The following is a 24,095-nucleotide window of genomic DNA, read 5'->3' on the forward strand; positions in this document are numbered from 1 at the left end:
AAAATATGTCCCAACCCACATTATGTAACCATACAAAGGATTGCTTATTCTATTAATTTTATTTTCAAGTATTCAGAAAGTTAGAATGTTTGCTATTTTGCTTCAAAAATATTTCTTTCCTCCAGCTAGAAAGTACTGAATTCCCACAGAATGGCTTGTGGATTTTGAGTTTCCTAGCAGCACTGATTTCATAAAATGAAAATATTTTCAAATCATTCTCCTTGTAGCTTGTGCTATCTGGTGTTAAAACTACCCACAAATTCCAAACATTTGGGGTAAAAAAAAAATCTTACAGATTTTTAATTTTTCAGCAGATTTCTATGGCCCCAAGTTACTGTTTTGTTTTTGTTTTTGTTTTTTAACTTATTGATACAAACTTGTGAGAAAGAATAAAGTGACTGGATTCACCTAAATACTTTAATTACTTTATTAATTACCATCCATATTCAGGTGAAATTTTAAGTGTAAAAACTATCTTGTTATGACATACACTTTGGATTCCCACTTTCAAACAAATTGCTACTAAAAACCTACAGGTTTTTTTGCAGTGGTAAATTACTTTGATGTAGCTGCATGGATGCAAACCCCCAGTTTAAATGTGTTGCAGGGGGATATAAAGTAGGGCTACAACAGTGCAACTTACCCGATGTTCAAATACTGTACTGCTAATGTACACAAAACCTATGTGAAAAAAGATTAATCAGTGCCAGTCACCAAAGTGTTGACTATTCGTGGTTTCTTCATCTTGGCCCTCATGGAAAGCCTTTTCCCCCCAAAACTGAAAAGTAAAATTGTTGGAAATACATATTATACATAGTGCAGTTAAAGCAACACTGAAGTGTTTTTTCTTCTCTTTGTGCAATATGAATTGTGTACAGCAGTAAAATTCACTGTGTCAACCTGTAATGCTGTCTTTGGGTTTCTTCTTGCATAGACAGATATGAAAAACTATTGTTATTTAAAAATACTTTGACCCACCACAGTGAGACATTAAGCAGTTTGATAAGCTATATATTGAAGTGTCTTAATGCACCAAGCTAATCTGAATTCTTTTTTGTTTGAAGTCCTGACATCACATAAATAGAACTTCCCTTTCACAAACTACACACGAAGAGGTGTTTTATAACTAGCATTATCTTGCATTACATACAATTGCTCATTGGGAGTAAGCAGATGTAGGTAATTTATTACATCATAAATCTAACCTCTTCAATATTTAAGCATATGTAACACAAATTAAAGATTCCAGTTAAGCATCACCACAGTTTAACCCCTCACATTTGCACAAAGTAATTTACTACAAGCTATTTAATTGCAAAAAGTAAAAGTTTATACAGGTGCTTTACTATGTCATACTGTCATGGTTCCCTTTGTTCAGCATTCCACACAAACTTCTGTATCATGATTGTTTCCACTCATTATCTATTCAGTCTCTGCGTTATTACTTCTCGGTACATGATAGAGATGTATATCAGCAGCAGAAAGATGACAAAGAAATCATCTAAAAATCCCAGAATTCCAAAGAGGGCTTCAGGAAGAAAATCCAGAGGTGAAGCCAGATAGAGCAGAGCTCCTAGCAGGCAGAGGACTATTCTGATACGGAACATCCAGAAAAGGCCCCCTACAGTAAACATCTCCCTGAAAGCATGCCGCAGTAAAGTGGGTAAATCCATAATTCTTTCCATAATCTATGAACAAACAAAATAGAAATAATTAATCTTTTGTAGCATCATACAAAATGCCAAAATAAATACTTCCTAAATGGGATTTTTTTTTTTTTCTTTTTTTTTTTTTAAAGCACAACATTGATATTACCACATTCACCAGTTTTGGAATCCATTAGGTCACAAGACTGAAAGTTTCTAGACCTGGTACTTGAAACCACAGTATAATGAATTAATGTAAGATTTTAACTGCCAAGACACCTATTGGGTAAGAAACACAGGAAAACTAGCATCAAAGGAAAATTAGCATCTTAATTGACACAGAAGACAACTTATGATTCACCATGTAGCAAGAGCAAGCAGTGGAGAAACTATTCTGGATCCATTTCTTACTGATAAGTAGTAACTGATTGAGGATATAACAACGGTAGAGAAGTTTGGAACCAATGATCATAAGTTATATTAGTTCAATACAATAAAGAAAGGGGCTTGAATTCATTATAACGAAGAGAAGATTCACAGAATGCAGCGGTATATATTTAAGAAAAGGTAAATAAACAAAAACAGATTTTAGGAAAGCAAAATGTTAATCGAGTGAGTAGGATGCAATGGAAGAAAGTATGGAAAATCTAAGAATATGGAAGAAATCTGGGGATCCCTATGAGACACCATAATCAAGCTGCAACAGATTACATTTCCTCTGAAAAAGAATAATGCAATATATAAGCTGTGGCTAAATGAGGCTTTTCAGGGGACTGTCCAAGCTTTAAAATTAGAAAACAAAATAAACCCAGCCACGGTGCCTTCTTATCTTTTATTCTGTGGCTTCATCCACATTAATTAGCCATGGTTCAGTGGGAGCCATTTTTTAATTCGAGCACTGTTTCAATAATGACTCCTTTCCCAAAGCAGACAGAGCCACAGAATAGAAGACTAAAAGGCAGTGGTTCTCAAACTTTTTGTATTGGTGACCCCTTTCGAACACCAAGCCTCTGAGTGCGACCCCCCTTAGAAATTAAAAACACATTTTTGATATTTAACACTATGTGAAATACTAAATTTAAACCCTATTGCTTAAAATGAATTTACCTTTTCTCACTGCTTTTAAATTAAGACTAAAACACATTTTTATCGAACTAAATATAAGTGGAAAAGTTATTTTTAATTAGAATTTTATTTTAATACTTGACAGCAATTAATGACCTGAAGCAGCCAAAAAATCAGTGAGATGGATGATGCTGTTTATTCTTGGTGTTGTTTTAGAAAGGGTGCATCTGATGTCGCCCTTCACATTAAGTCGGTTTCGAGATTTCGTCTTTACTGTGAGAAGACTGGAGAATCCACTCTCGCATTCGTAGATAGTAGGAAATGGCAGGACGACTCTCTGGGCCATTTCAGATGCCAGTGGGTATTCACTTGCAACTGAGCACCAGAACTGGTTTGGAGGCAGCTGTGTGAATTTTGCTTTCACGCCATCATCATTGATCATGTCGACAAACTGTTCCTGTGTGTAAATATTGTCAGTAGCAACTGCTCAGCTGCCACACTGAAAGGGTTCTTCACCGGGGAATGAAGTGCTTCTGGTAGCGCTGGGAAGTAGTGTGAGAACTCTTCATGAAGGGCTCTCAAATGTTTACTGATCGCTGACTTGAGAGCGCTATCCATGTTAACTTCTTCCTCCTCGCTGAACAAGGAAGGTGTCGGAAACATGCCGTAACTGTCTGTGTCCAGCTTCCTGCACCACAGATCCAACTTTATCCGGAAGGCTTTGATTTTATTAGTCAGATCTATTGATGTTGAACATTTTCCCTGAATTGACAGATTGAGATCATTAAGGCTACCAAAGATATCAACTAGGTATGCCAAGCAGAGAAGTCATTTCTTGTCACTGAACATTTTGTTCAGCTCTTGTTTCTGTTTTCACAGGAAAAACTGTGCCATCTCTTCGCAAAGTATAAAAACGCGCTTTAATGTGCGTCCCCTAGAAAGCCATCGGACTTGAGTGTGGACAAGCAGAACTTCATATTCACCACCCATTTCATTGCAGAGCTCTCGAAAGAGACGATTATTCAGAGCATGAGCTTTAACGTAGTTCACTGCTTGTATAACATCCACCACAGCATTAAGGCATATTAGCAATGTCTTTGCAGCGAGGACTTGACGATGGATTCCACAATGAGTGACAATCCCATTAGGTGAGACGCACTTTACCTTCTGCCGAAAGCCAGACCGTGCACCCATCCCGGCTGGAGCACCACTGGTACAGATACCACAAAGATTTTTCCATTCAATGCCATTGCTTTCGAAAAAGGAGTTCACCTTATTGAAAATGGCCTGTGCTGTTGTGGTTGTTTCAAGTTGTTCACAGACTAAGAACTCATCCTTAACATCCCCGGCATTAACACACCTTACGGATGCGACCAGTTGTGCACAGTGAGTAACATCAGTGGTTTCATCAAGTTGCAGGCTGAACATACTGAAAGCAGAATTTTTAATTTCATGCACAACTTGTTTTTTGATATCTTCAGACATCTCACATAACCTGCGTTTCACAGTGTCATTAGGCAGGGAGAGGTATTCCGGTTTTCGGCAGTATCCTTGCCAACCATGAGTGCCACAGTCTCCTTGTCTGCTGGCCGAATAAGCGCCTCACCTGCTGCATGCAGTGCTTGAGTAGGGGCAGCTCGTAGTGACACGGTGTAAGAGGCCTCCACAGCGGAAGACATTTGCTGTCGGAAACTTCCATCAGCACCAGGCCGGGCCGCCTTTGTTGCTGCTTCTCTGCGTTTGAAAAAAATCCACGCCTCGATTTTTATGCTCAGGATGTCTAGTTTCAAGATGTTGCTGCCGTTTGCATGGTTTCATTGATTCAGCAGACAAAACTTCACAGCCAATGACACGTTGCGGCTTTTCAATCCCAGAGGTGATGATACTGGGAAAATCCAGTTTAATGGAAGACTCAAGATACTTTTGTTTTTTTGCGGTTTCAGCAGTACAAGTGGCCATTATTTTCAGGAGAAAGTTTGCACTTGTGTGTCTGATTGTTAATTAATAAAGTACTCGTTCAGATGCGAATCAAGCCCTCTAATGTTGTCTCAGTGCCAGGGCCAGCCATAGCAAAAATGGTGCCCTGGGCAAACTTCTATTTGGCGCCCTGTCTTTGGAGGTGGAGCAGCACTGGAGGCGGAGCTGGGCTGGAGGAGCTTGGGGCTCTGAGGATGGCACATGGTGCTGATGGTGGCTCACAACCAAGCACCTGGCTGAAGGCCACACAGCGGGTGGCGGGGTTCGGGGCTGACAGGCAGGGCTGTGTGTGGCAGAGCGGGAGGGTTAACAACCTTGTGCCCGGCAGAGCTCCTGGCTGATAACCCTCAGCATGGCTAGGGCTTTGCCTGACAACCCCAGTACAGGGGTCGGGGCTCACAGCATCCTGGATGCCCCAGCTCAGGGCTCACAGCCCCTCTCCTGGTTGGGGTCAGGACTCGCAACCTCACATGGCGGTTGGACTCAGGGATTGCAGCCCTGTGCCTGCCTGGAGCTCGCAGCCCTGCTCCTGGCCAGGGTTGGGGTCTGGGATCACAGCCCCATGGGGGGTCGGAGTCGGGGCTCGCAGCCACGCTTCCCTGTCAGGGTCGGGGCTCGCAGCCAGGGCGCAGGGATCGGGGCTCTCAACTTGTAGCTGCGCACTGGGGTCAGGGCTCGCGACCCCCCACATAACCAGGTTGCAACCCCCCGAGGGGTCGCAACCCCCAGTTTGAGAACCAGTGCTAAAAGGAGACATGGACTGAGCTTAAAAAAATACTTTAGACAGTAAGGGTAGTCTTGTGATTAAGGCAATTGACTGTGTTCAACATCCACAGGCAGGATGTCTAGGTTCAATTCCTGGGTCCGCCACAGACTTCCTATGTGACCATGGGCAAGTTGCTGAGGGCCGAACCCAAAACCCACTGAAGTTAATGGGAGTCTCTTAATTTCAATGACCTTTGGACCAGGCTTTCAATCTCTTTACCTGTAAAATAGGGATAATACTTCCTTTCTCTCATATTGTCTGTGTCGTCTATTTAGATTGTAAACTATTTGGGGTAGGGTCCCTAGGAAGAAACTGATGAGATATGTGCAGGCAGAACCCCACTGAAATCACTGGTATCTACCTGGACACATCTCATTTGTAGGATCAGGGTCTGCGTGTACGAACTGTGCCTAGCAAATGTGACAACAGTAGCTTGCAAGGTGTACATTCTAAAGTTCTTACCACTCTAATTATGACACCCAGTCATACAAATAACACTCAGATAAGTTTGAGAACAAAATAGAGAAGGCACACAACTCATTAGGAAATCAAGGAAGCACAGAACTCAAAATACAGTTACAAAAGAAAGGGAGCTATATCAATACAGAAGAAAGCAAAGCTAAATTCTCCTGATCAATTCTGGGTCTTTATAAACTGGGAGCAAAAAGGGAAATATTTTTCTTTACAGAAAGAAGATATTTTTCTTTTCCACATATTTCTTTACTTGTTAATTATGAATAATTTAGGCCCTGAATCAGGAAAGCACGTAAGTACACGTTTAACCAGACTTCCTGAATAAAGGATGCTCTTCTGAATCAGGGCTTTAGTAAGTACTATGTTATTACAACAGAAATGCAAGGTTATACAAGTAGTTAAAAATAAATGTTTCTATGCTTAACCTGCAGAAACTTGTATTTACTAAACAAAACCTGTGTAGTTCCCATGAATTATGAACAGAAAATAAACACCTGGAAGAAAATCACACATTATAAAACAGTGTCAGTCTTTCACTGGTTATTGACCCGCCCCCCTCCCCCACCTTACTTACAGATCTGGGCTGTCCTGAGAATCTCCGGTTGTAATCATTGACATCCTGAAGCACTTGTGCTGCATCCTGCTGATCTTCACTGAAGCGTGGTAAAAGCAATGTTACCTGTGCACAACAGCAAGAAGCCACTTCATGCCTGGCACTTCTCATGAATATGAAATTGCAAATTCATAAAAGAAACAGGAATAATTCAGTGCTAAACCTCATACTTTAAGTACAATTCATTACTGTAGACCAACCTTGGTACAACTTTAGATATATGTTGCCTTGCTTCTAAGTATTAACCTAAAAATAACAAGTGTTTAATACTTGCACTGTATTTACTTAGATACAGCTCCCAAGTCTTACAGAATTAACATTTTAAGATACTATAAAAAGGATATAGAAAGCTATTTTCAAGAATATTTACTAAGGACAAAGTACAAGAACCCAGTCTCTGAAGTAGATCAAGGGTAAAGTTTTCAAAAGTGCATAAGTGAGTTAGGAACTCAAATCCCATTTTCAGAGGTGACTTAGGCACTTAGATCCTTGGGGGTTTGAATTTTTTATCCCAAAATCAGACAAATGCTTCCGTCATCATTACTGATGATCTTGCATTGAAGCATAAAAGCAGCAAAATTTGAGTTCATTGTATATCCACTTATAGCACAGTGGCTGAGGGCCCTTCGCCATCACTGTTCCTCCAAAGTGCACCAGCCTAGGGGGAGTCCACTGCAACCTCCTCCGTGATCCTGGCTATCATGGTAATGCTCAGAGTGAGTCTCCAGGCCTTAGCCCATTCAGGTTCCCCTCAACTGGAAAGCTGGTGGGTACAATGGGAAGCTTTGAGGATAAGGTGAGTAAATTGGAGAAAAAGTGGGCAGGACAAGAAAAAAGGATAAATCAGGGCTTTTGCAAGAGTAATGAATGGAGAATTCTCCTCCTAAAGAAAAATATAGTTTGGGGAATTAATTCTGCTACAAATATCTAAAACTACACAATATGACATACATACGCATGTGTACATTTTATCTATATACAAAAAACTATTGTAATTTTAAACATATGTGGTGATGATATTCATGTGATACACTTTATCGTAAGGTTCTGCAGTTTATCACATTGTTTGCAATTTTTCATCTTTGAAACCTTACCTTGTACTCTGCCACTAATCCATCAAGCAGTTGCAAACACCTGCCCTGCCCTCCCCTCCCCCCCCTTCTTTTTTTTTTAAACAGCAGCTTGCCAAAGGACAGTTTCCTCTCTCTTCCTCTCCCTCCCAAATATGAAATCCCCCTTCCACTGCATAGGCTGAGAACACTCAGTCCCAGATCAATGACAGGCTTAAGATGAAATAGCTCGTCACTTTCCATGGCTAGATATGGATTCTTTAGTCCATTGGAAAGAGGAGTGTACAGGGTGACACTGGCCCTTTGAGCTATAAAAGAGGATGCCTGGGGAAGAAAGAGATATGGTGAGATAGCTCTCTGTAGGCCCACCCTGGAACAAGGGAGGAATTATCAGGGAGCCAGTGGAGGGGTTAGCCAGTGCCAGGAGGCTGAAAAGCGTGGAGACCTGGGAAGACTAGCCGGCAGACTTTCCTGAGATGAAGGGCCAGAGCCAGGAGACTGATTATGGTTCCTGGGAGAAGGCTGAAGGCAGGAGAGCAGCAAGAGGGGTTAGCTGGTTGGTGACCCCAAGTCAGAAGCAGGACTAGAGGGGTCTGAAGGCCAGTGAACAGCAGAAGGAGTTGCCTTTAAGCCAGAGAACCATAGCCAAGGGCCAGAGAGGGCTGATGGCAGGGGAGCAGCAGAAGACCTTATCTACTCTCATCTCCAGAGGCGAAGAGCTAGACCCATAGGAAGTGTGAGACGGCCAGCTTTCCAGTCAAGGGGAACCTTAATGGGCTAGGACTTGGAGACTCACTCTGAGCATTACCATTCATTATTCCCAGTGCAGATAATCATTATGATCATCCGACATCTCATCTCATGATGCCCCATGTACCACACCACAGCACTTTCAACCATATCCGGACACTCTGTCCTCTTTTGTCCCTGGACAGCCACTCCAGCCCTTCCAGCTGGAGTGCAACCCTGCTCTTCCCAGCGGGAACCCTCACAGCCTGATTGCTGAGAGATGGTCTTTACCAGACCATCCAAAAATTGAGAGATTTTAAAAAAAGGATTAGGTGTTTGTGTTTTATTTTTTTTTTTTAAATTTGCTTTCTTGTTTTTGAGCCTTTGGAGGAAGCACTTGCCACCAAAAATATAAGTGATCATTTCAGGTTCAAAATTCAAGCTTAAATGCATATGCAGAAATGTAGGCCTCCCTGCTGGTTGCTCAGAAAGACACTCTGCTAACCCTTTCCAATCTCTTGGTGTGTGGGTGTGGGTGTGTAGCTGACAAAAGACTTTCACCTCCCCAGACCTTATTGCTATTCTGTCTCTCTCTCTCTCCCCTCCTGGTCTCCCTCTCACTTCCCCACTCAGTCTCTTGCCCCACTCACATTTTCCCTCCACGCTCCCCACCACCAGTTCTTCTGTCCCTCACATGCCTGCCTATATCCCTCCCCTTTCCCCTAATAGAGTCTTACCATTCACAATTTCCCTCTATGCCATCCCTTACTTATTTTTAGAGGTAAGCATGAGAGTGCGTGTTTTCAGAATCCGGGCCTAAATTTGGAATCAGAACCATCGGGTCTTTGATGATATAAAGTGTTACCGTTTGTCTGCAGATTGGGCAACGGATGGCACCCAGCCACGAGCCATACCTCCAGTATGCAATAATGCACATACCTAATGGAGGTAAATATCAAAGCTGTAATGATTTAAATTTTACACTGTTAGACATTTTTGATTTAAAACAATTATTTCAGCAAGAACAAAATATTAGGCACCAAGAAAACCGGTAATGGATTATTAAAATATTAGGCTCAAGTACTTTAGGCATAACTGGCTGTTTTTATATAATATTAATTGCAGATAGTAAAACCAAATTTATCCAAATTCCAGATGCAATTCAGTTAATAAATTCTGATACAGTTCAATTTCAACATTAACTTCTATAGCAGGGTGGAAAAACAAATAAAAAAATTGATTTTATATTTTAAAAATAAACCCATTTAAGATTAAATTTGAAATTGACCACTCCAAACTTTTAAAAATCATTTAAAACAAACATAAAAATAATGTTAAGCAATACGTTTGCTGACACTTTTTGAAGAAAGTAAAACCACAGAACTGTGGAAGTCACTGGCTAAGCCAAGGGTGGGCAAACTGCAGCCCATGGACCAGATCCGGACTGCCAGTTATTTTAAGCCAGCCCTTGAGCTCTGCTCCAGCGCTCCAGCCGGGGAGCAGGGTCGGGGGCTGGAAGCTCCCAGAAGCCACGACAGCGCTTTAACGTGGCTGTGTAGTTGCGGCACCAAAGCTGGGAGAGACCTTTCCCAGAGCTGTAAAAAACCCACCCCCACGACGGGAGTAGCTACCAGTGCTGGTGCACTGTCTACACTGCCACTTTACAGCGCTGAAACTTGCATCGCTCAGGGGTGTGTTTTTCACACCCCTGAGTGAGAAACGTTCAGCACTGTAAAGTGGCAGTGTAGACAAGGCCTCAGTGTAAAGGCTATGGTTAACTGAAAATCAACATGTTTTAATAGCTAACAACCAATGAAAATCAACTTTTCTTTAGGAAAATAACTAAAAAGTACAAATGCAGAACACGATTAGAATACATTATTTAAATAAAGGTTTTCAACTTACTGATTTAAATTATGATTAAACTGGGTGATTTAAATTGCACTGACTTAAATCAATCCATCCTGGTCAAGAGCATATATATTAACTGAGGAGTCAAAAAGCTTCTACATCATTGTATTTGGAAAATGATTAGTTTTAAAAGCCTTTACTAAGGTAAAGTTTAGCTGGGAAAACTACAGGAAATAAAAATTCAGCTTGTTACAAAACCCTAATGTTTCAAGCTTTGAAATTGCACAGGTTTTGAGGTGTCCGGAAAAATCTGAATCCTTTTAATCTTTTCCAAGTCTGCACCAACTAACTTTTCTCGATGAACAGATAATGTATAAGTTACGATAGCCCCATGGATACTAGATGAAGACAAATAAAGAATCCTTGTTTGAGAATCTCAAATGTTGGGAATCTGAAGGAGGGGAAATCAAAATGATAAACATAATGTAACAAAATAAAATTACCCCTACAGATACCTCAAGTAAGCTAAGGATGTGAATGTTGTAAATTTTAGCATAATTCTTAAAGACTTCAATTTTTCAATGTAAACGTGTTGTCCTGGATGAGGACACCAACCAGAGTTTTGCTAGTTTTTTTTCTACATGTGTTTACAAAACTGCCACCTCAGCTCCCCCCGTTTTATTTTAAAAAATGTTTTCCGTTAATTCTGAATTAATTTTCAGTTAATTCTGAGTTAATTTTTTCCATGTTTAGAAACTTTAAGGACACAGAATCAAATATATTTGCAGATGAGTGGAAATTCTGATTTAAAAACTGGTAGCACAGAAAAAAAATACTTTAGAACGTAATTTTAGACACTATCTATTACCAGACACTTTCTCAAGAAGTTATACATAAAGTTCTTTGTTTTTAATAGTATTATGCTATGAAAAACTGTTTTTCTCTTCAGATCAAGTTAAGGAATTTAAGATTCTTTAGAAATGGTTACTCACCCTGTATAGTAACTGGGGTTCTTCAAGATGTGCCCCCCACGGTGCTCCACTGGAGACATGCTAGCACCTGCTGCACCTTTGATTGGAGGTTTCTCTTAGCAGTGTCCGACTGGCGCACAGATGCGTGCTACTAAGCCCCGTGCCCTGAGCCATTGTTACACAGCACTGGGTGGGTGAACCGCCCTCAGTTCTTTCTCTACTACCAAGCTCCACCGCAGAGAACGCCAAAGTAGAGGGGAAGGAGGGCTGGTACTGGAGCACTTGTAGGGATACAAATCTTGAAGAACCTCAGTTACCGCACACAGTGAATAATCATTTTTTCTTCTTCCAGTAGTGTCCTTACGGGTGCTCCGGGGAGGCAGATCAGTGTTGTACATTGCTAACGCTGTTGCAGGCATCGCAAGGCAGTTTGGGAAGGGTTAAAGGTGTAAGTGTGGAATGAAAGGTTCCTTTGCAGGTTATGAGAGGCCATACAGGGAGGAAGAGAGAAGGGAACGGGTTAACTCGACGCTCCAGCTAGGTCCGAAGACAAGACACTAACTCCAGCCCAAGGCCATGGCACACGACCTACGACCTACTCTCGGCTGCCTGCCAAGAAAGACGGGAGCCTGGATTCCAACCCCGACCAGCGAGGATTCAGCTGAACAAACTGCAGGGGCTGTGAAGACAGTGAAGGCCAGCGTGAGGGGAAACAACAGGGTGTTTTGGGAAAGCTGAGGAAGCCATGGAAGGCCGGTTTGGACTGGTACAAAGAGCACAGGGAACAATGGTCCCTAAACAAAATGCCCCCAAAAGACCTAAGGACTTAAAACCCTCCTGAGAGCTGAAGCAAATCAGAGATCCACAGTGGACCCTGGGCAGCCTGTGCACAGGACAGAACTCCCATCCACCCTTCCCCCTCTTCTTCTAACGTTACACCCAGGCATGACCAGCCTCGGGTCGTGTGTATGTGAGTAAGAAAGTGGGTTAGGGCATGGGCACTAATGCTTTCTTTCTTCCCCTGAGTGACGTGGGGAGAACCCAGCACCCTCCGCTGTTATTAATAAAGCTTTAAAATTTAGTCACTTGGTGTGCTCCTTCATTCCCTCCCGTAATGATCCTGTGGCCTCAGCCTGATCACCTGATGCCTCATTCAGATTGGTAACATAAATCTGTCACAGAATAACCCTGTACTGGAGAGTGGAAAGCCATGATGGCCACCAGATGGACTCTAATAGAGCTCAGCGATAGTCCTAAACTTTTTAGTGTAAGGATGTAGTCCAATAAATCTGGCAGCGATGAGGTCATTGGTGGAATATGTCTGAGGTCACACCAAGAAAGAAATCTTGTCCATTTTTGAAAGTATGTGTAGCAAGTAGAACTGTTTCCTGCTGTGTTATAGAATTCTTTTTACTTCCTCTGAGCAGACTGTGTCTAGACCCATGAATCATCGGCCAACCGTGCTTTGAGACGAAGCACTGCAAGATTGGGGTGAAGGATCATCCTGTCTTCCTGGGAGAGGAGATGAGGAGCAGTGTGGAGAGTGATTGGAGAGCAAATGGCCAGCTGTATCAGGCAAGGAAAACATGTTAATCTGGGACAGGGTCAAAATTATTTGGATGACTCCGGTTTTGTCTTTTGTACTTTGAGGAGAACTAGAGGAATCGGTGAGAATGCGTACAAGGAGATTCAACGATCAATGAAAGTGAAAAATATCCCCAGAGATCTGTGACCCAGTCTGCCTCTCGAGCAAAACTGAGCATAAAACTGTGGTGAAACAAGTCTATCTGAGAGGTGCCCCACTGACAGAATATTTGGTATGATTTGCTGTATCCTATTTCTTACTTGTTGTCTTGGAAGAAGTGCCTGCTGAATGCATCCAGAGTCACATGTTGAATCCTTGGGAGATAGGCTGCTGTGATGAAGACCTGGTTGAGTATGTACCAATTACAAAGCTTGACAGGTTTGACGCAGTGGGATCTTGTGCCTCCTTGCCGATATAAATATGCATGATATGTGGTCCAAACAAATCCTGCATCCTTGCGGTCCCTTCCAACCCCATGATTTTATGACCTTTATGAGATTGTGCAATTAGTGGCAAAACCTGGAGACAGGGGTATCTAACCACTCTGAGTTCCAGGACGTTGATGTGTAACATGGTCTCTTGCGACGCCTACTTGCCCTGGATCTAGATGTGCTCCCGACCATAGCAGAGAGATGTCTGTCTTTATGACAACCGCTGAGGGAGGACGTGCAAATTGGACTTCTGAGCAGACATTGCGATAGTCTTTCTACCAGAGTTGAGGGATTGTTTTACGCAGGTGGATATGGAAAGATGTACATTTAAACTGTGTCGGCTTGGTGAATAAACAGTCCCGAGCCACCCTGATGGCAATGGATTCGGAATCTTGCGGGGTCTCTGGCAAAGGTACTGGCTGCCATGTGCCCTAACAACTGAAAACAGTTCTTGATCAGGGGGCTTGATCAGTATGGGGGCTGAGTTGAATTGCACTGGCTTTGTTGGAAAGGACCACAAACTTATGCAGAGGAATGTAGGCTCTTGCTGCTACTGAATCAAGCAGAACTCCTATGAATTCTAAGTTTTGCACAGTGGTCAAAGTGTATTTCTGAACATTCAACTGCAGGCCCAACTTGAAGTGATCTAACACCTCAGAAGTTGGGGCAGATGACAGGCCTAACAGGAGCACCTGGTACAGAAGGGCTTCATTGACAGGCAAAGCTATGTGGGCAGACGAGGTCAGACGAAGGAGAACATGCAGCGTATGATGAGGTTCTTTAACCTCCTTGAATTAATTGCAACGAGTCAGCAATCCTCTTGACCAGATCCTGGAACTGCTTAAAATTCTCCGCCAAGGAAGGAGGAGGACAAATGATAGCTTCATCCGGACATGAAGAGGAGATATTGGCTGTAGGAGAGACCTCATCAACAGCTCGAGCTTCCTGCTCCTCAGAAGATTCTTCTTGAGGGTCAAGTCTCCTAGAGGGAGCAGGCCATGCCGGTTGTCTCTCTGTGATGGGTGGTGCTCGATGTCTTGGAATATTGTTGACGATAGACTGATCAAGGGTCCCAATGTGGCCAACGAGGTGGTGAGGAAGGCTTAGAAGGCACCCCTGGGTGCTCATACAAGCAAGATGGTGCTTGCAATCTTGTGCCACGAGTGTTTATAGGGTCAGAGACCTCTGGAAAGGGGCCTCTACAGAAGTGAGGGGAGAGACCTGAACTGATATTTGGGACACCAAGGCAACGTCTTCATCAGAATCCTCATCCTCAAACGCACTCTGGAATGGTGAAGTGCCTGAAGAAATTTGAGGTGAAACCATCGGTACCAGATGAACTTCAGGAATCTCGATGTCCTTGGTACAAAAAGAACATAGGAGCCAAGCACCAGAGAATCGGGCATGTCAGATGCAGCCAGGTCCTGGGGAAATTGGAAGTCCTGCAGTACAAAGCCTGCTGTCGGTACCAAGCCTGTAATCTGCACAGAGATGATGGTGGCTGAGGTTGCTGACAGTACCACGGGTCTCAGGCACTCCAAGAGAAGTGTGGTTGGAGCCCGAACATGCTCCTTCTATGATGAGATAACTGGCTCTGTGGATGAGGGGAAAGCAGTGGACATGTTATTCCTTGACTTTAGCAAAGCTTTTGACACAGTTTCCCACAGTATTCTTGCCAGCAAGTTAAAGAAGTATGGGCTGGATCGACGGACTACAAGGTGGATAGAAAGCTGGCTAGATCGTCGGGCTCAACGGGTAGTGATCAATGGCTCCATGTCTAGTTGGCAGCTGGTATCAAGTGGAGTGCCCCAAGGGTCGGTCCTGGGGCCGGTTTTGTTCAATATCTTCATTAATGATCTGGAGGATGGCTTAGACTGCACCCTCAGCAAGTTTGCATAAGACGCTAAACTGGGAGGAGTGGTAGATACACTGGAGGGTAGAGATAGGATACAGAGGGACCTAGACAAATTAGAGGATTGGGCCAAAAGAAATCTGATGAGGTTCAACAAAGACAAGTGCAGAGTCCTGCACTTAGGATGGAAGAATCCCATGCATTGCTACAGACTAGGGACCGAATGGCTCGGCAGCAGTTCTGCAGAAAAGGACCTAGGGGTTACAGTGGACAAGAAGCTGGATATGAGTCAACAGTGTGCCCTTGTTGCCAAGACGGCTAATGGCATTTTGGGCTGTATAAGTAGGGGCACTGCCAGCAGATTGAGGGACGTGATCGTTCCCCTCTATTCGACATTGGTAAGGCCTCATCTGGAGTACTGTGTCCAGTTTTGGGCCCCACATTACAAGAAGGATGTGGAAAAATTGGGAAGTGACCAGCGGAGGACAACAAAACTGATGAGGGGTCTGGAACACATGACTTATGAGGAGAGGCTGAGGGAACTGGGATTGTTTAGTCTGTGGAAGAGAAGAGTGAGGGGGGATTTGATAGAAGCCTTCAACTACCTGAAGGGGGGTTCCAAAGAGGATGGAGCTAGGCTGATCTCAGTGGTAGCAGATGACAGAATAAGGAGCAATGGTCTCAAGTTGCAGTGGGGGAGGTCTAGGCTGGCTTTTAGGAAAAAACTATTTCACTAGGAGGGTGGTGAAGCACTGGAATGGGTTACCTAGGGCGGTGGTGGAATCTCCATCCTTAGAGGTTTTTAAGGTCCGGCTTGACAAAGCCCTGGCTGGAAAAATTTAGTTGGTGTTGGTTCCTGCTTTGAGCAGGAGTTTGGACTAGATGACCTCCTGAGGTCCCTTCCCTTCCTAATCGTCTATAATTCTATGAAATACGGTGTGGGGGGAGGCCCATGGAGAAAAGGATAGAGAGTCCCTTCCCGCAGGTAAAGTGTCCAATAAACCAAGGTCAACACGACAACTTCATGCACTACACTGTTACCCAAGAACCTCGGTTTCCAAATATCCTTCAGAAATAAGTCACTGGGAGAGTAATTTTCATTAACTTTTGGTTTCAGAGTAACAGCCGTGTTAGTCTGTATTTGCAAAAAGAAGAGGAGTACTTGTGGCACCTTAGAGACTAACCAATTTATTTCAGCATGAGCTTTCGTGAGCTACAGCTCACTTCATCAGATGCATACAGAGGAAACTGCAGAAGACATTATATACACAGAGACCATGAAACAATACCTCCTCCCACCCCACTCTCCTGCTGGTAATAGCTTATCTAAAGTGATCATCAAGTTGGGCCATTTCCAGCACAAATCCAGGTTTTCTCACCTTCCGTCCCCCCCCCACACAAACTCACTCTCCTGCTGGTAATAGCCCATCCAAAGTGACCACTCTCTTTAAAATGTGTATGATAATCAAGGTGGGCCATTTCCAGCACAAATCCAGGTTTTCTCACCCCCCCACCCCACTCCAAAAACCACACACACAAACTCACTCTCCTGCTGGTAATAGCTTATCCAAAGTGACCACTCTCCTCACAATGTGTATGAAAATCAAGATGGGCCATTTCCAGCACAAATCCAGGTTTTCTCACCCCCCCACCCCACTCCAAAAACCACACACACAAACTCACTCTCCTGCTGGTAATAGCTTATCCAAAGTGACCACTCTCCCTACAATGTGCATGATAATCAAGGTGGACCATTTCCAGCACAAATCCAGGTTTTCTCACCCCCCGCCCCCACACACAAACTCACTCTCCTGCTGGCAATAGCTCATCCAAACTGACCACTCTCCTTACAATGTGCATGATAATCGAGGTGGGCCATTTCCAGCATAAATCCAAGTTTAACCAGAACATCGGGGCGGGGTAGGAAAAAAACAAGGGGAAATAAGCTACATAATGACTTAGCCACTCCCAGTCTCTATTTAAGCCTAAATTAATAGTATCCAATTTGCAAATGAATTCCAATTCAGCAGTTTCTCGCTGGAGTCTGGATTTGAAGTTTTTTTGTTGTAAGATAGCGACCTTCAAGTCTGTGATTGCGTGACCAGAGAGACTGAAATGTTCTCTGACTGGTTTATGAGTGTTATAATTCTTGACATCTGATTTGTGTCCATTTATTCTTTTACGTAGAGACTGTCCAGTTTGACCAATGTACATCGCAGAGGGGCATTGCTGGCACATGATGGCATATATCACATTGGTGGATGTGCAGGTGAACGAGCCTCTGATAGCGTGGCTGATGTTATTAGGCCCTTTGATGGTGTCCCCTGAATAGATATGTGGGCACAGTTGGCAATGGGCTTTGTTGCAAGGATAGGTTCCTGGGTTAGTGGTTCTGTTGTGTGGTATGTGGTTGTTGGTGAGTATTAGCTTCAGGTTGGGGGGCTGACTGTAGGCAAGGACTGGCCTGTCTCCCAAGATTTGTGAGAGTGTTGGGTCGTCCTTCAGGATAGGTTGTAGATCCTTAATAATGCGTTGGAGGGGTTTTAGTTGGGGGCTGAAGGTGACAGCTAGTGGCGTTCTGTTATTTTCTTTGTTAGGCCTGTCCTGTAGTAGGTGACTTCTGGGAACTCTTCTGGCTCTATCAATCCGTTTCTTCACTTCCGCAGGTGGGTATTGTAGTTGTAAGAATGCTTGATAGAGATCTTGTAGGTGTTTGTCTCTGTCTGAGGGGTTGGAGCAAATGCGGTTGTATCGCAGAGCTTGGCTGTAGACGATGGATCGTGTGGTGTGGTCAGGGTGAAAGCTGGAGGCATGCAGGTAGGAATAGCGGTCAGTAGGTTTCCGGTTTAGGGTGGTGTTTATGTGACCATTGTTTATTAGCACTGTAGTGTCCAGGAAGTGGATCTCTTGTGTGGACTGGACCAGGCTGAGGTTGATGGTGGGATGGAAATTGTTGAAATCATGGTGGAATTCCTCAAGGGCTTCTTTTCCATGGGTCCAGATGATGGAACCATTTTCTCAGATGATGGGGGGGGGGGTGAGAAAACCTGGATTTGTGCTGGAAATGGCCCACCTTGATGATCATACACATTTAAAAGAGTGTGGTCACTTTGGATGGGCTATTACCAGCAGGAGAGTGAGTTTGTGTGTGTGTGTGGGGGGGGGCGGAGGGTGAGAAAACCTGGATTTGTGCTGGAAATGGCCCAACTTGATGATCACTTTAGATAAGCTATTACCAGTAGGAGAGTGGGGTGGGAGGAGGTATTGTTTCATGGTCTCTGTGTATATAATGTCTTCTGCAGTTTCCACAGTATGCATCCGATGAAGTGAGCTGTAGCTCACGAAAGCTCATGCTCAAATAAATTGGTTAGTCTCTAAGGTGCCACAAGAATTCCTTTTCTTATTAACTTTTGGAGCACTACATATGAATATATTCACTTGGGTTACCCTTCCCCACTGCCTCTTTCCTTCTGCCTCTCCAGAAGAACAAGACCCCGGACAAATCAGACAAGTCTGCAACATGCTAAGGAGGAAAAGTGCAATATGTCTGTGCTATATACATATATATACAAAAAGGCCTCAAGGTACACAGGAGGATGGCAGGTAGGGTGACCACACAGCAAATGTGAAAAATCGGGACGGGGTGGGAGGTAATAGGAGCCTATATAAGAAAAAGACCCAAAAATCAGGACATCTGGTCACCCTCATGGCAGGAGACCCTCTCTATGGGTATGTCTACAAGCACTACAGCTGTGCTGCTGTAGCATGGACACTACAGCAACGGCAGGGGCTGTCACTGTAATACATCCATCTCTTTGAGAGGCGGCAGCTAGGTTGACAGCCAGGTTGCATCTATCATGGGGGTCAGGCCGACCTCACTACATTGCAAAGACCATGACATTTTTCACAGCCATGAGCAAGATAGGTAGATCGACCTAAGTTTTAGATGTAGACAAGCCCTACATGGCTCTGATAAGAGCACAGCTGGAACACTGTACTTAAACTTGACTACTTAAGTTCTGGGTACTTAAACTCGACTACTTGTATAAGTAGGGGCATAGCGAGCAGATCGAGGGACGTGATCGTTCCCCTCTATTCGACATTGGTGAGGCCTCATCTGGAGTACTGTGTCCAGTTTTGGGCCCCACACTTCAAGAAGGATGTGGATAAATTGGAGAGAGTCCAGCGAAGGGCAACAAAAATGATTAGGGGACTGGAACACATGAGTTATGAGGAGAGGCTGAGGGAGCTGGGATTGTTTAGCCTGCAGAAGAGAAGAATGAGGGGGGATTTGATAGCTGCTTTCAACTACCTGAAAGGGGGTTCCAAAGAGGATGGCTCTAGACTGTTCTCAATGGTAGCAGATGACAGAACGAGGAGTAATGGTCTCAAGTTGCAGTGGGGGAGGTTTAGATTGGATATTAGGAAAAACTTTTTCACTAAGAGGGTGGTGAAACACTGGAATGCGTTACCTAGGGAGGTGGTAGAATCTCCTTCCTTAGAGGTTTTTAAGGTCAGGCTTGACAAAGCCCTGGCTGGGATGATTTAACTGGGAATTGGTCCTGCTTTGAGCAGGGGGTTGGACTAGATGACCTTCTGGGGTCCCTTCCAACCCTGATATTCTATGATTCTATGATACTTCTCCTACTCAAAACCAAGCCTTAGTGCTTGTCTACATGGACACTAAGTTCGCAGCAAGCTGAAATGTAAATCTACCCAGTACTAGCATGCTGCACACTAAGCATCTGTCTGGCTTCCGCAGCCGCGCACTAACAATTCCCTAGCATTTCTGATCTACCCTGCTTTGAAACAGGGGTAGATCAATGTGCACTAGACTAGGGAACTGTTAGGGCATGGCAGTAGTGGCCAGAAGGACAGTATGTGAGACACTAATGAGGGGTAAATTAACTCCCCAGGTTGCTGTGGACTAAGGGCTGGTCTACACTTAAAACTTAGGTTGACCTAGATACGTTGCTCAGGGCTGTGAAAAATTTCACATAGGGTTGCCAGATGTCCAGTTTTTGACCGGAACACCCGGCTAAAAAGGGCCCCTGGTAGCTTTGGTCAACCCCGTTAAAAATCCGGTTGGCAGGCTCCCTACCCAGCTCCCGGGAAGCTGCAACATGTTCCTCCAGCTCCTAGGTGTAGGGGCAGCCACGGGGGCTCCACACTCTCCCCTGCCCCGAGTGCCGGCACCGCAGCTCCCACTGGCTGGGAACTCTGGCCAATGGGAACTGCAGGGGCAGCACCTCCAGGTCAGGGGCTTTGAAATGAGGAAGGAGGGGAAGTTCTGTCCTCAGAGAGGTGTGACCTGCCCTGATCATCTCAATGGGATGTTAACTCTCTAATCGAATGGTGATAATTATAGTTTAAATGTCAGAATTGTTAATTTTCTCTGCTGATCATTTTTACTTACCACAGAAAAGATGTCCGCAGTTTGTTTCGATGGGAAATGTAGCCTGCTGTAAACAGACTGGACAGGACATGTCAGTATAGAAACGATGTCTATTACCAGCAGATGCATCCTGTTGGGACAAAAAAATAATTTCTTAAATTATTCAGGAATTAACTTCAATTTAGAAGATCACTTGAGTTTTAAAAAACCCAGAATATATTCTCCACTTGCTAGAAGTCAGAGACAGATGACTCAAATTTAAAACTAAATAAGAGCAGGAACAGAATAATATTTAAATTGAAAAATTAAATCAGTAAGCAGGTATTGTGCAACAAGCACATTATTTCTTCCATCTGTTCTATATAGCATACACTTCAATCTAATTAAGGACAATGAAAATAGAACCGTGTGATCCTATATTTAATAACCAGAAACCTTTAGTTCAGGTGCACTAAAGTGCGAGTGACACCCAAAAAACTTGCTTCCAATACACTACTCACAAAAGCCTGTCTATACTAGGCGAGAGGCTTTAGCTACAATAATAAATGTTGGCCCCAGGCCCTATTGTAGAAGCAGCCTATGTACCTCTTGATGACAAGCTCAGATGCTGGATAGTTAACTTTGAACTTTAACAATTCCAGCATGTTGATGATTGCTTGGCTAATCCTTGGATTCCTTCCATGGTTTTGTCACAGGCATCCCAGCCTAGAATCTCCCCATATGTGCCAGGGAACGGGCCAATGCCTTTAGCTGGCCTGAGTGGCTCATCACCCCAGTTCACTGGGCCTTGGCTGCTGTGCTATTTTCTAGGAAGCTTAGCTTGTTAGTCTAAATGCTTCTGGTCCCTGCTCCATAGCTGCAAACTGGACTCCAGATTTGACTTCCTGACCCCTTACTGCCAGGGTCTATGTTATTGTGCAGGGAGCATGCACTGTAATCTAACTTACGTCCCCGTGTGGGGAAACTTGGAAGTGTCCTGTGCTTCTTTAAGGCTCTTCTGAAATTGATTATGGATTCCAGTTTGAGAAACAGGGGGGATAGATCTCACAGGCCCTTTCACATTTAACTATGACCTAAAATTTTAAGGGGTTATCATGATATCCATACAAGAAATTTGTCACTTCACCAATAACTGAAGCTAGTTTTGATAAGTCTATCTGCAGCAAATGGAGTTTATACAATGGACATGAACACATTTTCTTTTTCTAGAATGATGTGTTTCAGAATTTTTTTTAAACTTTAGCAGTAAAGGAACAACAGATCTATACCACATATTATTACATGGATGGCCATTTCCAACATCTAGAACGGTACCTGTTCTGTTTGAAGCTGCTGCCGAAGTGCCCTCACTAGTTCTTGGTTGTCTGGATGAATGTTCTGATGCTCATTTCTGAGAGAGGGGGGAAAAGTGAAAGAACAATGACTGTCAGAACACAGAAAAACAAATACAGACTAACACGGCTGCTACTCTGAAATCTGCATGATCAATGTATTGCAGAAGGTTTCACGGATATTGTAAACCATGTGGCACTGTGACCATTCGTCAAAGGAAAACACCCTTCTTATGACCAATCATCAAGAACAACTTTGGCTGAAAATTATCAGTTTTAATAAATGAAAACAAAATCATTATTGTGTAAAAAATCAAGTTACTTGTAAATACATATTAGTTAACTCAGAAATAAGAGTTATAATATTTTTTCTTTCCATTGGTAACTCCTTTGTTGCTGGAAACGTAATTATGCCTTAATGATTTTTCCCTTCGCTGCATGCATATATACTCATTTATTATTGTAGAGTTGAAGTATCTTGTTTTTTTAAAATCTATTTTATTTGCTATCTGAAGGATTATGAAAACACTCAAGAGAAGAAATGGCAGGCTTTTCATTTGTTTTTGAACACTGATCTCATATAACTTACTCCCAGCATTAAAAACATAAAAGAAACCATTGATGACCCAGCGGCAACAAGAGTAGAGGTTAGACATGATAAAAATACAGATTACTTAAAAGGAGAATCAGAAGGAAGGGCTGCACTGAGGACTAATGAGACATGGGTGGAGATAAACATTCATCACTTTTTCCCAGACTTGAGCAGGCCTCATGGAAATCTTTCTTTATCAATGTGGTGTCATTAAGCTCAGCTAAAAATCTTATACAAGAGATAACAGAATTTTCAGTATTATATTGAGTATTGTTGAAGTTGCAAAGAAGTTCTATTATAAGTCTGTTTTCATTTGCTCCGTATTTTCTAAAACATTGAGCTTTGGGGATGAAACCACCATGTTTGGTGTTTACTAAAAGGTGATTTTTTTTTTTTGAAAGTTTGAGCAAAATGAATAGATTCATAGAGATTAAGGTCAGAAGGGACCATTATGATCATCTAGTCTGACCTCCTGCACAATGCAGGCCACAGAATCTCACCCACCCACTCCTGCAATAAACCTCTCACCTATGTCTGAGCTATTGAAGTCCTCAAATCATGATTTAAAGACTTCAAGGCGTAGAGAATCCTCCAGCAAGTGACCAGTGCCCCATGCTGCAGAGGAAGGAGAAAAAACCCCAGGGCCTCTTCCAATCTGCCCTGGAGGAAAATTCCTTCCCGACCACAAATATGGCGATCAGCTGAACCCTGAGCATGTGACCAAGATTCACCAGCCAGATACCCAGGAAAGAATTTTCTGTAGTAACTCAGATCCCACCCCATCTAACATCCCATCACAGGCCACTGGGCCTATTTACCATGAATAGTTAAAGATCAATTAATTGCCAAAATCATGTTATCCCATCATACCTTCTCCTCCATAAACTTATCGAGTTTAATCTTGAAGCCAGATAGGTCTTTTGCCCCCACTGTTTCCCTTGGAAGGCTGTTCCAGAACTTCACTCCTCTGATGGTTAGAAACCTTCGTCTAATTTCAAGTCTAAACTTCCTGATGGCCAGTTTATATCCATTTGTTCTTGTGTCGCACAATTCTCTCAGTTGTGTGGGGTTTTTCTTGTTTTTAAAGTTTGGCCATGTTGAAAAACAACACACTTTTCCCATTTTAGTAGTGCCTTTGCTTGGTTTTGGAAAAAGATTAAAAATTAAAGCAAAATAAAATCTAAGCAATTGAAATATTGCTAGTGAGCATGCTACATGGGAATCTGCTAAGATTTTTAGCTGAGCCTAAGCCCTGGTCTACATTATGCGGGGGCGGGAAATCGATCTAAGTTACATAGCTGAAGTCGATGTACTTAGATCTACTCACCGTGGTGTCTTCACTGCAGTGAGTCGACTGCTGCTGCTCCCCCATCAACTCTGCCTGAGCCTCTCATGGAGTACAGGAGTCAACAGGAGAGTGCTTGGGGGTCAATTTATCGTGTCTAGACTAGACGCGAATAGACATACCCTAAGAAAGAGCTACTCCATCTCTGACACCTTAGTGCACAATCACACTGCCGAGGTGCCTGGCTGAACTGCTGTTCTCCCTGCACAATGGGCTGGAAGGGACAGGACTACGGTCCTATGATATTCCTGGGGAATTCTGCGCCACTGCACAATCTTGCAGAATTTAACATTGTGTGTGCAGAATTACCTTTCCCCCACAGAAATGGGGTTAGCTGCTAGCTGCCACTAGGGGTCACTGGACTTGGCAGAGCCCAGCTTGCACATAGAAGACACTGCTGTG

The 24,095-nt window shown here is 43.4% G+C and overlaps 1 protein-coding gene across 9 annotated transcripts in view; it reads right to left on the bottom strand.

The window, feature by feature from the left end:
- Window positions 1-411: 411 nt before the first annotated feature.
- Window positions 412-24,095, bottom strand: part of RNF170 (ring finger protein 170) — a 44,954-nt gene continuing 21,270 nt past the window's right edge. For all 9 annotated transcript variants that reach the window (XM_073345907.1, XM_073345901.1, XM_073345902.1 and 6 more), the window contains 5 exons: window positions 21,740-21,815; window positions 20,447-20,555; window positions 9,206-9,279; window positions 6,503-6,607; window positions 412-1,688 (listed from right to left, as the gene is read on the bottom strand). In XM_073345907.1, the coding sequence (XP_073202008.1) occupies window positions 1,419-1,688; window positions 6,503-6,607; window positions 9,206-9,279; window positions 20,447-20,516 (519 nt within the window). In that variant the 5' untranslated portion in view covers window positions 20,517-20,555; window positions 21,740-21,815 and the 3' untranslated portion in view covers window positions 412-1,418. The remainder of the gene's footprint in view (window positions 1,689-6,502; window positions 6,608-9,205; window positions 9,280-20,446; window positions 20,556-21,739; window positions 21,816-24,095) is intronic.

Source organism: Lepidochelys kempii, chromosome 5, assembly GCF_965140285.1.
Source record: "Lepidochelys kempii isolate rLepKem1 chromosome 5, rLepKem1.hap1, whole genome shotgun sequence".
Lineage (NCBI taxonomy): Eukaryota > Metazoa > Chordata > Testudines > Cheloniidae > Lepidochelys > Lepidochelys kempii.